Genomic DNA, 16,483 nt, shown 5'->3' on the forward strand with positions numbered 1-16,483 from the left:
GATTGGGTTGGTTAAGGTTAAGAATATTTTAAAATTTGTTGACAAACAGTCGTAATTAGTTTTCAGGCTTGTATCGAAGTCTCCAAAGATCGGAATATTGAACCCCCACCCCACCAGGATGTCAGTGTTCTTGCAAATGATGTCATTCAGCTACACACTACACGGATCCTCCCAGCTGAAGGCGTCACTCAGCTATCCTCTCCTAGCATCCTCCCAGCTAAAGACATCAGTCACTCATTTATCCCCATTTAGGAAACTCCCAGTCGTTGTTGTCACTCAAGCAGCTGAGAGGATCTATGAGTCACTCAGCATGAAGCGTCTCAAAGGGAGGGAGCCGGTCGGCCGAGCGGACAGCACGCGGGACTTGTGATCATGTGGTCCTGGGTTCGATCCCGGGCGCCGGCGAGAAACAATGGGCAGAGTTTCTTTCACCCTATGTCCCTGTTACCTAGCAGTAAATTAGGTACCTGGGTGTTAGTCAGCTGTCACGGGCTGCTTCCTGGGGGTGGAGGGCTGGTCGAGGACCGGGCCGCGGGGACACTAAAAGCCCCGAAATCATTTCAAGATAACCTCAAGATAACCTCAAGATAACCTTAAACAATAACTTAATAATTGTATAAAAAACAATGTATATTTAATTATCAACAAGACGGAGGCGCTCCTCCCCCGCACAAGGGGGTATATAAAGGTTGGGAGGTGAAGTTCCTTTGTTCGTGTGGGAACGGCAGGAGGCAGGATGGCACGTCGCTCAGAACAATCAATCAAATCAGCTGGTGAGTGTAAGAGGTTGGTGTGTTCAGGGTGATGGTGTGGCCAATCAGGTGGTGTATGCTGGGTGACGGTGTGGCCAATCAGGTGGTGTATGCTGGGTGACGGTGTGGCCAATCAGGTGGTGTATGCTGGGTGACGGTGTGGCCAATCAGGTGGTGTATGCTGGGTGACGGTGTGGCCAAGCAGGTGATGTATGCTGGGTGACGGTGTGGCCAATCAGGTGGTGTATGCTGGGTGACGGTGTGGCCAAGCAGGTGATGTATGCTGGGTGACGGTGTATTCAAACCAGCAGGTGTCTAACTTCCAACCCGTTCTCGCAAATTTAATAAGTCAATATTGACTTATTAAATATGTGCATAGGTGACATACTTAACATAATCGTTTCCCTTGAAAAGCTTCATAGAAAACACCGACCTTACCTAACCTACTTAGTATGTTAAGATAAGCATCTTATTGCTTCGTAATTACAATTATTACCTAACCTATACCTATAATAGGTTAAGTAACAATTGTAATTACGAAGCTATAAGATGCTTATTTTAACATACTAAGTAGGTTAGGTAAGGTCGGTGTTTTCTATGAAGCTTTTCAAGGGAAACTATTATGTTTAGTATGTCACCTATGCACGCAACTAATAAGTCAATATTGACTTATTAAATTTGCGAGAACGGGTTGCTAACTTCCTCCACACCCGTTACTGGCGATCAATTCACCCTGTAAAAATCTTTTACTTACAGAAACATCATTTCATTAGACGATGCATGTAATGTACCCAGAAAAGATGAATAAGCAGTTCTCTTGTTTGGGATTCTGCCGTGCCGTGTCTTAAGAAACAAATGTTGTACCTGTCAACCAGGCTAGCACGGCCAGTGCTCAACTGTTGTCGCCAATTCTATTTACACAACTAGAATTTTATTTTAAGATATAATGCATGATTGCCTGTCTCTTAACAAATTTGGTTTGCATAGCTAGTGGAGCAAAACATGAATTAATGAAAAGTAAATAATATCAAACTGTAAGTTAGAATTCTATGTGACAGATTTTAAATACTCAATAGTTGCCTGGCTGGATATCTGCGAATCCCCCATTGATCAAAGGGTCTCTGCCCTTCCTACTGGTGTAGCCTCACCGTTTGGCGGACTTTTGGCTCCCAGTACGTCAGGGTGTCGCTGGAAAACGTGAGGCTAATTTTGTCCGTTGGGTTTTGTTCCTTCAACAGCGATTGATCTGGCTCTAGAGATACTCCTCTGGTGCCCCCGCGGAACATGGTGGGCATCTGGCTCTTATTACGCTTTTTGTCGAACTTAGATCAACATGGATACCTAACTTTTGTATCTGCTCTCCTTGTCTTCTGATTGGTTATCTGTGCCGGGTGAGAGCTGACGCAAGACAGTTGTTTTCCACAGATTGGTCACGTACAGCCGCTAGCTGGCTGTTTCTCCACCACACACACTAATTAGAGTTGAGGTAGGTTGCTGGTTTAATACCTTGGCAGTCAATAGGGATTAATTAACCCGTAACACGTAACATTCCCACTGAAACTCCACGTTGACATCTTTTAAGACTGAAGTAGTGTGTGGAACACTGGCCTCCGTGTTGATGTTTCTGCTCGGTCTAGACCAGGGGTCTCCAAACTTTTCAATGTAAGGGCCACATTATATATTTCCCATATTTATGCGGGCCGGAGGAATAAAAAATGAAATTGCTATTTTGTATAACTAAGATAAAGGCATTGTCAAAGTACAGAGAAAAGAATATTGTACAGTGTTTGTGCTCCCTGAAACGGAAGCAGCGAAGCCCCACTCGCCCTCCATCCCCACAATATACAGTTATACACAACTGATTGGTTGTAATGCACAACACATACCTACCAGTATTAGTATCTGTGCGTCACACTATCGAGAGAGAGGAAAACTGACTCGGGTTGAGCGCCACCAGTCAGCAGCCCCAGCTTTGAATAATTCTGCGATGCCATTCGTACGATAATTATTTTTTCAAGGCCACCACACAGGGATTTGTTTGGAGGGCCGGATGAAATTATGTGGCGGGCCGGATGTGGCCCGCGGGCCATAGTTTGGAGACCCCTGATCTAGACTAATCATTTAGTAGTGCCCAGCCGTATGTGTAATATGACATGACTAAAAATGGTGTAGCCTCAAATGAATCCAGGTCAATTTTTACCGCCCAAACTGTATGAAACTATACTTGTTTTGATTCTGAAAAGTTAACGCATAATCGTATATTCTTAAGTAAAAATATTTCTTTACATAGTTATAAACTTAAATGATGCATAATTTAGAATATAATTAAATTGTCATTTAATGACTAATTTTTTTGTTTACATTTTCTAAGGTTTCGGAATAGCTAGGCTACAAGCACTGCTTACAGTGATTACAATGACCAGTGCTGTCAGCAACACCCTGGTGCCCGGCATCCCAGACTCTGTCAGCTTCAAGAGTCCCCTCAGCGGCCTCTGGAATCACGCCCTCAGGAACCAGAAGGACGACAAGGGCCAGCCGCTATTGAGTGATGAACCTGGTTAGTCTAATATGACTGAGAGTGTAAACTTCGTCTGCTTGCAAGAAAGCCAAACACCTACTGGTAAACATCGTATAAAATACCCAACTTCACATTGTATTATTCCAAAATAACTACTTTTTAATGTATGATAAACAAATCAAAACCACATGAGCCTCTCGTCTTCCTAAAACTAGGTAACATGATTTTGATTCTGAATTGAGGTACATTGCTAAAGTTGGGTGTTTTCTTGGTAACACTCAAAACTGTAGTTTATTTAATAAACACACAATAAAGAGGTGTATATAAATATTAGCTGTTGGCTGAATAAGTAACAATGAACAGGTAGCAAGAGTACAATCGTGCACATTAATTAGATGTATCGCTTATCGATTATTATTCTCATTAATGTTCAAATAGTACTGTACTAGTCAACTGTTTCGGCGAGACTTGGTTGTCTGTCAATGTATGAGCTGAGGATGACATTATTGATAATGTATGCTGTGCACTATTGCCTATTTTGGAAATACTAACTTCCAATTTTTGATGAATGAAATATATTAGAACTTTTAACATGTATTGAGCGGCGTGACGTTTGCAGGTCCCAAAACAGTCTTGTCTCCCGGTTCTCTGACGCTGATGAACCTTGTACCAATGGACGGCCCACACCCCCTGTACAGTAACGAGCACGTGGACCTGCGCACAGAGTTCCTTCTGGACTACATGGTGTCAGAGGCTGTCAGTCCGGATAACGCAGAAATGCTGCAGCCCAAAGGTCTGTCTGTGAGCAACCTCAATGGCAACCAGCTCACATTTAAGAAGGATGGCGAAGGTAAAATTGGAGATTATTATTATATTCAATACCTCACGATTATATTTATTTTATTATTATTATTATTATTGAATAATCTGCATCCAGATAACGTGTAACTTATTCTTCGGAGTTTAAACTAAAGTATCCTAATTAAGTGTTGTGTTAAGACACTTATAAAAGCGTACATGTGAAAGTTTGCACACACTAATTCTTATTTTTTTTTTTTTATTAAGATATGAGGTACATCTGCTAATTCTTATACCGTCTGCATATTTAGTACTGTATTTGTATGTGCTTGTGAAATTTCAGATCAGATCACTGTAAATGGCGTGAATGTGGACGATGTCGAGACGTTATCTGACGGGATCGTCGCATACACATTGGATGGCTTCTTGTTCGACCATCAGAGTCGGGTGGACAAGGCTTTCCATAAGCTCCAGAAGACTCGGCCGAGGATAATCCATTTGGTAGACTTCTAGGTAATATATTTATATTTTATACATGGACTGTAGGAATTAAGTCTTGTGTAATATATTCCCATTGATCTCGTAGAACATTAATATAATGTTTGACAAATACGGAACCGCATTTCAAGTTTAATATAATATAGCAACCACACTGAGTGGACGTGTTCACGGATATGAGCCCTATTCCCATTTTTGTTTGTACATTGCTGGGTACTGGAATAAGTGTCTTGACTCTTTGTATAAAAGTCAAGACACTTATGACTCTTTGTAATTATTCTTGTAGTCTTCACTGCTTTCTAACACATTAAACTTGCTTACTCCCTGTACACTACAGTAGCATAGTCCTTCTTGATCTTCTGACTCAATTGAACCTCTAGCTCCACTTGTGCATGTCCTGCAAACCTCAACTGTGTTAAACAGACCATTCTTGTCCACTTTGGCTTTGTCTCTAAAGATCTTGTATTATGTTGTGATCATGTCTCCACTAGCCCTTCTCTTCTCCGGTATTGTGAGGTTCAGTTCTTTGTATGTCTTCTTCTCCCAGCACTCATTGTTCAGGCTCCACCTATGACTTTGTTCATGTATCAGTTTTGTGCTCTCCTCAGTTTCTTTCTCCTATTTCATATTGTGCTTGATGAGGTGTGGTTTTATGCTGGTACTGCATGCTGTAGTACTGCTCTCTTACAAGTGGTGCACAGTACTGTGTTGTGCAAGATTACTTGTTGGGGTTCGTGAAGACTTTTGTTGTATAGCTAACCTTATATCCAGAGTCCCTCCTCAACTCTCAAACTTTCAGGCGACTGGGCATATATAAATTATTATAATATATACTGAGACATATAATATATATCAGAATGTAAGTTATGGAGTAAGTGGGACAAGGGAGTGTGTGCTGGTAAGCTTCACCTTCATATATTTGAACTCTCAACATGTCTTGACTTTTTAATGTAAATTCCAGCTTTTTTTAAATGTAACTCTTCCCAGCTTCTGGGAACAGTTATAATGGTAAACTGAAAGTCATGGCAGAGTGTTTGTGTGTGAATGTATCTTGCTAGAATGTAAAGTGCTACAAAAGATATCTAGTTGTTGGAGATTTCGAGGATCAATATCCCCACAGCCCAGACTCTGACCAGGCCAGAGACCAAAATATCAAAGATATTTTGGAGCATCATTAACATCCAAAAGTATTCACTGCTAAAAACCACATTATTTAGTTAATTCGCTATTATAAATAGTTTACATATGGTATTCCTAATGTTTTTTCATAGTGAAAATCATCCAGCTACAGTAAATAAGAGTTTTGAGTATCTTATGAGAAATGTGTTTACTAAGTTTGCACTCAAAATTACAAACTAAATAATTGGAGTTACCTTTTGTGAATAATACTTTCACTGTAACAATAATGATCAAGGAAACTACAAATAACATATTGGCCCATGTGAGGCAGCTCCTATTTATATTCACCCACACTCATGCATTTATACATAATGTCTAACCAACACTCTAAACCAGTGGTACCCAACCGAGGGTGTATGGACACCAAGGGGTGCATGAAAGAACGTCAAGGGGTCCCTGTGACTAATATTAGTTACTGTATTGTACTCTTAACAAAATAAGAACCACTTATGACTGTGTTGAACTGCATGTCTTCTGTTGTTATTTACATGTAGTTTTAACTGAGAATAACAGTGCAGAGTTCGTGAGACATGAATGTATGTATTTGTCGTAACAATGATTGTATGTTAATTTTGCTGCTTCGATCCGTTTTTTAAGGGTCCACAGGTGAGAACGTGGTTGTAAGGGGTTCACAGGTGAGAACGTGGTTGTAAGGGGTTCACAGGTGAGAACGTGGTTGTAAGGGGTTCACAGGTGAGAACGTGGTTGTAAGGGGTTCACAGGTGAGAACGTGGTTGTAAGGGGTTCACAGGTGAGAACGTGGTTGTAAGGGGTTCACAGGTGAGAACGTGGTTGTAAGGGGTTCACAGGTGAGAACGTGGTTGTAAGGGGTTCACAGGTGAGAACGTGGTTGTAAGGGGTACACAGGTGAGAACGTGGTTGTCAGGGGTTCACAGGTGAGAACGTGGTTGTAAGGGGTTCACAGGTGAGAACGTGGTTGTCAGGGGTTCACAGGTGAGAACGTGGTTGTAAGGGGTTCACAGGTGAGAACGTGGTTGGAAAAGGGGGGATGAGACATAAAAGGTTGGGACCCACTGTTCTAAACAGTCCATCGATCCCACGTGTTATTTAACTTATTGTAACTTCTTCCTTGTATTTCAGCTTCACCCCCACCACCATCCTCAGATCCTGAACATCGAGGAGGAATTGCAGAGTTAATTTCATGATTTAAAAGAAAAGGAGAGACAAAGTATATTTTACAATACAATACTTGTGACCTTTTAATGGTAATATTAGTTTGTGGGTTTATTATTGTGTTTGGCATTTACATTACTTTTGAACAATCTTTTAGTGTGATCAGCATTATGCCACTACATGTATTCTGCTTATAATTGTTGTTTATATAATTCTGGTATACTTAAAGCAAAGTTGTTTGTGGGTAATTCTTTCCATAATGGTGTTGAATTTCTTAAAGCTAAGAAATTAATTGGATAATCTTCAGTCCATAATAGGAACTTTTGCTACTAATATACATGTGTAATATATTTAGATATTTTACTTAGAATTTCTTTGAGATGAGATTAATATCGAATTCTAGAGACTAGTTATTCAGGTTAGGTCAACAATGTTTTGATGTTTGCTCAGAGTGTAATTGAAGAGCATAAATTAGTGCAAACTGTTGCCATGGAACTATACTGGCACAATCTCGATCTGTGAAGTGTTTAGTATTACTCTGATTGTAAAAAAAATTAAATAACCCCCATTCTTTGTATGATAATAAAGCTGGTGCCTCAGAGTACTGTAGGACTTCGTTTACCCTTTTGTACTCCATCGGTGCTATACAGACACAGCCTTAAGTTTATATATACTATTAAGAAACTGTAGCGATATCCTTATCAAGGAAGTTATCTTGAACCAATGTTAATTATAAATAGGGAGGATATAGGGTTCCTGTGGGAAGGATGGGGTCCTAGAAAAAGGTTTTATTAAGATCCTTGCAAGATTGCAAGGATCTTGATTTAAGATCTACAAGATTTAAGATCCTTGCACAGGGGCCGACCTCAACTGCCCTATGACACCTCCCCCCCCCCCTCTCGCCTCCAGCCTTGGACACAGACAGACATTATCTTTTATAGATACAGATAGATACATGTGTCGAACATTGTGAAATATATATATAAATCTATTTGGGAACTGTTGTCTGTTTCAGAGTGATTGAGAGCGTCAGTGTTATCCTTCTCGCTCCTAAATGATTCTTCTGATTTTGCTGACAGTTAAGCCATTACTGAGCATAATTTTTTGTGGGGAGAATTGTATACATTTATATGTACATTGCAGAAGACAAATAAGAAATAAATCCATCAGAATCAACTCAAAAGAATTTAGTGCACAAATTGATACTGATTGGTATAATAATGAGAGAACTATTAACTCATACGGGTGTGTGTAAACTGGTAACCTCTTTAACGTGAGAATAAACATCCTCCTGGAGTCGACCCCCAATCTACAGTGTAGCAGGTCGAGGCTCCACCACCACACCACAGTCCCCACATTAATGAGAGGCAAGCAGTAATGTACCACCACTCAACTTACACATTCAGACACTTCTTGTTAGATTTACTTATCAAAGCTTATTTATCACATTCTAAAATAAGTTTATCAATTGGCCAAATTGCACAATTCAAATTAATTATAGACACTTATATTCTTTGGAAACAATGGCAAGTGGAGTGCCACAGGGCTGTGTCCAGAGACTTTATCGAACATCGTGTACGTCAATGATTTAGATACTAGTGTGAACAGCAGTGTATTATCAGGTATTATATATATGGGCCCCTATCGTAGGAGGTCTAGTTTAATGGTCTTATTTCTTATAATTTAGTTTCTGCAATGTACTATACGTAAAATTCTCCAAATAAATATCATGGCTCAGCAGTGGCTTAACTATCGGCAAAATTATTAGTCCTGTAAGTGCTGGAGGGAAACGCTGACATATACACACCCAACACAGAAATTACAGATTTGCCTTATTTATATTTAGCAATTCTCAAACTTTCATTTTCCATTCACAAAATATATTGCATAATTTTGGGGTTCGGTTCGAGTCCATTATATGCTTAGCCTTTTCCACTTCCTCCCACAGAATGGGTAAAAACTCTATATAGATTCATTGCCCAGAAGGCAAAAAAAAAATATCTTATATTTCCATAAATCCTTTAGCTAAAGTTATCGAGGTCTTCCTAGACCAACTGCTGATGATCATTACCAGAATGAAACCAACAACAATTTACTAGCGCCATGGTGCCTATTTACTACTATGCTAGATGAACAGACACATCAGATGAAAGGAAACGTGCCCAAGCATTTCTGTCCCGCTCAAGAATTGAACCCGGGATGCTTGATTGAGAGTTGAATAGACCCAGTACTATTACAAGACCACCCACAAGAGCCAACAGACCACATGAATGCACTGATGAGTACAAAAGGGTAAACGAAGTACTACAGTACTCCAAGGCACCAGCTTTATTACACAGGATGCAATTATTTAATATTTTGACAAATAACATTATTACTAAACACGTCTCAGGCAAAGATTGTGCCAATATAGTTCCATGGCAATAATTTGCAATAGTTCATACTCTTCTAGAAGACTGAGCAAACATCAAGACTTTCTTGAGCTAACCTGAAGAACTAGTCTCTAGGATTCTATATTATTCTCATCAAAATCCAAATAAAACATCCAAATATATTACATTGCTTTATTAATAGCTGAAATGCCTAGTATGTACTGAAGATTATCTAATTAAGTACTTGGCTATAAAAAATCAAAACTATTATGGAAATAATTATCCACAAACAACTTCTCTTTAAGTATGCCTGAATTTTAAGTGCAATTATAAATAGAATATATACAGTGACATAATGCTGATTACATTACAAGATTATTCGTAATTAATGTAACTTCTATATATCACACCATAAACATAAATACTAAATTGCCATTAAAATTTCAGAAGTATTGATTAAAATGTACTTTGCCTCTCTAAATATGAAATTCTTCAAATTAACTCTGCAGTTCCCTTCAAGACGAACAGCGCTTAGGGTGGGGCTGGAGCTGAAATTCAAGAAAGACGTTGTAATATGTCATAATGGGATCGTTGAATTGTTTCAAGCTGAAGTTACACATTTATATAAATTCATGTGTGGGTGAATATAAATAGGAGCTGCCACATGTGGGCCAATATGTCATATGTAATTTCCTTTATCATTACAATCATAGTATTAAACACAAAAGTTAACTCCTATTATTTAGCGAAAACTTTGAGGCCAAACTTAGTGTCAAACTCAGAAAAAACATTTCTCATAATATACGCTAGATTTCTATTCATTGTAGCAGGAATAATTTTCAATAATTAAAAAAAACATTAAAAGATGCACATGCAAACTGGTCATAATAATGAATTGATTAAATAATGTGCTGGCTTTTAGCACTGAATACTGTACTTTTGGATGTTTGTGTATTCCCGGTCTCTGGCCTGGTCAGAGAAAGGACCGCGGGGATATTGATCCTCGAAATATCCAACAAATAGATATCTTCTGTAGCACTTTACATTCTAGCAAGATAAAGACACACAAACACTCTCCCATGACTATCAGTTTACCATTATAACTGGTCCCATAAGCTGGAATTTACATTAAATTGTCTAGACACGTTGAGCTAAAATATATGAAGGTGAAGCTTACCAGCACACACTCCCTTGTCCCACTTAGTCCATAAATTACATTCCGAGATATATATTATATCGCTCTATAAATTATATTAATATACATGTATATAAGCACAGTCGCCTGAAAGTTGAGGAGGGACTCTTGGACATAAGGTTAGCTACATAACAAAAGTCTTCATGAACTCCAACAAGTAATCTTGCACAACACAGTACTGTGCACCACTTGAAGCGAGCAGTACTACAGTACCAGCATAAAACTACACCTCATCAAGCACAATAAGAAATATGAAAAACAGATCACAAAACAGACACAAACAAATCATTAGTGGTACCGGAACAAAAAGTGCTGAGATAAGACAAAGAACTGAACCTCACAATACTGGGGAAGAGAACAATGAGGAGAAATTGTCTCAATATGCAAGATCTTTAAAGAATTGACAAACTGGAAAGGTATAGACTGGTTAGCATAGTTGAAGTTAGCAAGCCATGCACGTTCAATTTAGTCAGGAGGAGATAAGGAAATGCCGAGCTTTTGTGTACAGGAAGTGAGCAAGTTCAATGTGTCAGCAAGTATTGGAGACTACAACAATGTTTATTTCATATGACACCTTAGAAAGGCTGGGCTCAAGAATTAGAGAGCAATTGACGCACACATGTATTAATTTACTTATTATGAAGTAAAGTTTGAACACTAGCCGTGATACGGAAGGGTCTTTGCTTTTATACAAAGAATTAAGACAATATACAAACAAAAATGGGAATGAAACCCTTATTCGTGAACACGTTCACTCAGTGTGGGTGTTTTCATCTTGAAATGCGGTTTCTTGTCAAAATTTACATTAATTTTCTACGAGCCAAAAACAGTGAAAATATATAACACGAGGATTAATTACTTTAGTCCACGTGTAAAATATAAATATTACCTCCAGGTCTACCAAATGGTCCACTGCTCGGCTGAGTGCTTTGAAGATGGTGGAAAGCCTCATCTACCTGACTCTTGTGGTCGAACAGGAAGCCATCCAATGTGTATGTAACGATCCCGTCAGGCAACGTCTGGGCAGTGTCCACACTCACGTCATTTACAGTGATCTGATCTGAAATTGCACAAGCACATGCCAATACAGTATTAACTAAGCAGGAGATTTAATAAATTAGTTTGTGCAAACTTCCACATACAGCCTTTACTTAATAATACACAGTTACGGTACTTAAAACGCCGAAAAATATATTACACATTATCTGGCTGCCGACTATTCAGTAATGAGGGAAACTAAATATAATTAAGAAGCATGGAATATGATAATCTCCAGTTTTACCTTTGGCATCCTTCTTAAATGTGAGCTGGTTGCCATTGAAGTTGCTCACAGACAGACCTTCGGGCTGCAGCATCTCTGCGTTATCAGGACTGACAGCCTCTGACACCATGTAGTCCCGCAGGAACTCTGTGCGCAGGTCCCTGTACTCGTTACTGTACAGTGGATGTGCGGCGCCCATCGGTACAAGGTTCATCAGCATACTGGAAGCGGGAGACAGGACCGTTTTGGGACCTGTAATCATCAAGCTGCACATTAGACGTTTACTTCAAGTTAAAATATATTTCACCAAAAATTGAAGTTAATACTTCCAAAAATAGGCAATAGTGTACACCATGCATTATCTATAAAGTCAAAAGTACAATGGACTCGACCCAATGGAGTCTCTCCGTCTGTACACATTCACTAGTACTGCTTCATCCTTTATGAGAACAATAATAGATTATTGATATATTTAATCATCCGCACGACTGTATGCTTGCTACCTGTTAATTGTTATTTAACAGTCAACAACTATTATGTAGCTTTATTGTATTAAATTAACAATTTCGAACGGTCACAAGAGAACACCCAACTTCGGCGATCTATCAAGTCAGAACAAAAATTAATTAAATATACCAAGTTTTTGGAAGTTGAAAGGCTCATTTGGTAATTATTCTTATAGCAAACAAAAAGCTAATTATTTTTGGATAATAAAAAGGTGATTATTTTACGTGGGGGTTTCTTGCAAACAAATGAATTTTACATAGTCATAATCTGGCCAAGGTAGACTAACCTGGTCCCTCACACACTAGCGGCTGGCCCTTGTCGTCCTTCTGGTTCCTGAGGGCGTGTTCCCATAGGCTGTAGGTGGGGGTATTGTCGAGGGTGACAGAGTCTGGGATGCTGGGCACCAGGATACCTTTGGCAGCACTGGTCATTGTAACCACTGAGAGCACTGCTAGCAGCCTAGCTACCCCGAAAACTAAGGAAAAATATTTAGTTTTAATAAATGACAATATATTTATATTCTATTATACATCAATAAAATGTTTAACCGTGTTTTTCGGAGATTGCCAGAGAGAGCAGGAGCCAGGCGTCCGCCTTGCAGTAAAGATGAAACAGATACCTTGGCAAATGCAAGTGATGTTACTTTGAATCTACGTAGATGCTCTGTTTATTAAAAGTTACTTAATCATGCTTTCCTAGCTGGGGAGTTATTTCCATATATCCAGCTAGACAAATTTAGAAATACCGGCTATTTTAAATGTGTAAGATAGAATTCTAACTTGCAGCCTAGTATTATTTACTTTTCATTAGTGTTTTGCTCCTCTAGTTTTCCAAACAAAATTTGTTAAGAGATACGCAATAATTCATTATGCCTTAAAATATTAATAATACCAGTTATTTCACAAGATTCATTAAATCCACAGATGCCCAATGGTTAATTCACAGTATACCCTGTCAATCTTCAAAAGAAAATATGCTTTTTAGAACACTAGATGAATAATATTGTTAATGTTCGGCAGTGGCGTGTTAGCCTAAGTTGGTCGGTGTACAACCCGTCCTCAAGGGTATGCACCTGCTTGGTCCATACCCTTGAGGACTCGCCCTCGGCCTCGTCCTGCACAGGCAGTGCTGATCAACCTCGCCCCTGCACAGGCAGTGCTGATCAACCTCGCCCCTGCACAGGCAGTGCTGATCAACCTCGCCCCTGCACAGGCAGTGCTACAAAGTTCCATTCACAACAATGGCCACTATCGCCCCCATACACAAACCGTTCGAATTTATTGACGCCATCTATTATGCTGGCAGAATACTTCAAACTCATGAAGATATATAAACAAATTGACGAATATGGGAGAGGGAAAGAGTCGCAATGTTTTAGTTAGACAATGTCTGTTCTATAAATTATATTATAACACATATTATATATACATATATTATATATACATATATACATTTTATATATATATATATATATATATATATATATATAATATATATATATATTTAATATATTTAGGGGTACCACCACTGGTTTAATTAAAGGGACCCACATCCTCGAAGAAGAAAATAAATAGTGTTCAGAGAAGACCTTGTGGATTCTCACTGAATACTTTAATCTTTTCCTCTTCTACCACCCATATTATTTTTTTTTATTTGATTTTATTGCAATGCTACAGTTTACAGAAAACACACACTTATACAACAATATACCAATCAGTGTTCGAAGACCTCGTCCAGCTCCTCGGGGGTCGGGTGCGTACCCAAGATACAGCACGCATTTCCCCTCTGAACAGCGACACTGAGGCGCTGAAACATTAAACTGGCCGCTCTTGGGTCTCGTCTTCCCAATGAGTTCCTCGCCCAGCTCCTTCAGGAACTTAAACGTACACAGTACCGTGACCACCTCACCAATGATCGTCATAAGGATTGGTCAGTCTTGGCGCTTATTAACTAAGCTCCCTGACTGACCAACCCCCGACGACACTCATGGATCCATTTGGGTACAGTTTTTCATCAAATTCTGGCGCATGGACGGCATGGGTTCGAATCTTGGCCGGGTCAAAGAGTTAGTGATATATGGCTTGCGCGTTCATGCAGCTTTCTCACATAAGTTACTCAGTGCGGCCCGTGCATGCGCCAGAATTTGATGAAAAAACTGTACCCAAATGGATCCATGAGTGTCGTCGGGGGTTGGTCAGTCAGGGAGCTTAGTTAATAAGCGCCAAGACTGACCAATCCTTATGACGATTATTGGTGCGGTGGTCACGGTACTGTGTACGTTTAGGGGTGATCCTTGACGGCATGGGTTCGAATCCTGGCCGGGTCAAGAGTTCTTAGTGATATATGGCTTGCGCGTTCATGCAGCTTTCTCATATATATAAACCAATGTTTATTCGATAGGATTACGTAATACCAACAGCTTGCTTATCTGCTAGGATATGACGTAATACCAACAGCTTGCTTATCTGCTGTGATTATATTTCATGCATCTAATATAGAAATGTGGACTCCATAACTCTTTATACAGGGCTAACTGACCGCCGGTTACAGGCATGTGAGAAGGTGGTCGAGGCAGGCGTGTGTGGGAAGTTAAACACCTGCTGGTCTGGCCACACCATCACCCAGTACCCTGGTTAACCACACCGTCATCTAGCGCACACACACACCAGCTGTTTGGCTACACAGTTACTTAAAACACACCATCTCGCACACCATCTACGGCAACACTCACCAGCTGAGCGACGTGTCATCCTGCCTGCTGCCGTTACCACACTAATCAAATTGCTGCACCTCCCACCCTTATATACCCACCTTGTGTGGTGGGGGGGGGGGGGAGCTGGAGAGAGGCGCCTCCGTCCTGTTGACTAATTAGTATGGAATACTGTTAAGCTATTGTTTGTCATGCTTGATTCTTGGTAATGCCCTCGGGAGACTCCTACGACTGGAAGGCTCCTAGGTGAGGGTAGTGAGTGACTCCTACGACTGAAAGGTTCCTAGGTGAGGGTAGTGAGTGACTCCTATGACTGGAAGGTTCCTAGGTGAGGGTAGTGAGTGACGCCTATGACTGGAAGGTTGCTAGGTGAGGGTAGTGAGTGACGCCTATGACTGGAAGGTTGCTAGGTGAGGGTAGTGAGTGACGCCTATGACTGGAAGGTTCCTAGGTGAGGGTAGTGAGTGACGCCTATGACTGGAAGGTTGCTAGGTGAGGGTAGTGAGTGACGCCTATGACTGGAAGGTTGCTAGGTGAGGGTAGTGAGTGACGCCTATGACCGGAAGGTTCCTAGGTGAGGGTAGTGAGTGACGCCTACGACTGGAAGGCTCCTAGGTGAGGGTAACTGAGTAATTGTCGAAAAAAGCACCAAGCTGGGAATCTATGCACCACCATTATTAGAAAGGGTGAGTGACACTCCGGGCAAAGTCTGAACAGTGATAAAAATCCTTGTTTCGGCGACGATACAACTTTATATATCACTGATAAAGACCGTGGCACCATGTTAAAAGCAGTTCAATTAACAAGACGCAGTGCGGTACCTGGTATTTAACCTGCTCAGGTGTTAATCTCCTATTGTTGTTGTTTTAGATTCAGCTGCTAGAACAAAAGTTCCATGTAGCTATATATACTTAGGAGTGAGGCGTGGCATTAATAAGTTCTTCGCTCTATAAGGGAATCAATATTATATTTTCGACGTCCATACTATCAAGAGCTTTATTAATAGACGGAGTAGGATCAGCGGAGGTAACCAAGTCATCGTTGAATGCTGATTTGCCGTTGTCAAGATTAGAAAGCCTATTAGATTTATTGAGGTCTCCCTAACTAACGACTCGCCAGGTCTACTAACTTCCAGATGCCTATTTTCTGCTAGGTGAACAGAGACATCAGGTTTTAAGGAAGCATGCCCAAATGTATTGTCCTGCCATGGAATCAAACTTGGGGTACATTTGGTTGTGAGCCAAGTTCCATGTATGCCCTTTAGAGCGGTGGTTCCCAAATTCTTTTCGGTCATTACCCTTTTTTCATATAGCGTTCTTATTAATGGCCCGCTACACTCAGTAAAGGACCCCGTCTGGTATCCTCTGGTATCATAACCTGGTCACTGCCTCAACTTACGGCCCCTAGTTTGGGAACCAGTGCTTTACAAACACTGTTTTACGTCCATGACCTTCATAGAGGTGAAGTTGCTTAACCGACGAGGATGAGATTGTGTAACCCAAGGACAGATGGGTAAGGTTACCTAAATGTTGACCATTTTTGATTAGCCAGTCATTTTA

General features: G+C 40.2%; 2 protein-coding genes across 3 annotated transcripts; one reads left to right on the forward strand and one right to left on the reverse strand.

Annotated features, from left to right (window-relative positions):
* The first annotated feature begins 566 nt into the window (after positions 1-566).
* On the forward strand, positions 567-6,911 carry LOC123767610 (uncharacterized). 2 transcript variants are annotated; one of them, XM_069310578.1, is made up of 5 exons: positions 567-773; positions 3,124-3,309; positions 3,890-4,120; positions 4,412-4,581; positions 6,847-6,911. In XM_069310578.1, the coding sequence occupies exons 1-4, from the start codon at positions 737-739 to the stop codon at positions 4,579-4,581; spliced, it is 624 nt and encodes a 207-aa protein (XP_069166679.1). In that variant the 5' UTR covers positions 567-736; the 3' UTR covers positions 6,847-6,911. The 2 variants fall into 2 exon arrangements, with proteins under 2 accessions (XP_069166679.1, XP_069166680.1); XM_069310579.1 differs by lacking the exon at positions 567-773 and adding an exon at positions 2,215-2,238.
* Positions 6,912-9,192: 2,281 nt separating this feature from the next.
* LOC123767609 (uncharacterized) lies at positions 9,193-15,085 on the reverse strand. The gene is made up of 5 exons (XM_045757412.2): positions 14,946-15,085; positions 12,501-12,689; positions 11,729-11,959; positions 11,336-11,506; positions 9,193-9,799 (listed from the first exon to the last, which is right to left on the reverse strand). Exons 1-5 carry the CDS (start codon positions 14,962-14,964, stop codon positions 9,783-9,785), a joined length of 627 nt encoding a protein of 208 aa, XP_045613368.1. The 5' UTR covers positions 14,965-15,085; the 3' UTR covers positions 9,193-9,782.
* Positions 15,086-16,483: the final 1,398 nt, after the last annotated feature.

This window comes from Procambarus clarkii, chromosome 67, assembly GCF_040958095.1.
Source record: "Procambarus clarkii isolate CNS0578487 chromosome 67, FALCON_Pclarkii_2.0, whole genome shotgun sequence".
NCBI lineage: Eukaryota > Metazoa > Arthropoda > Malacostraca > Decapoda > Cambaridae > Procambarus > Procambarus clarkii.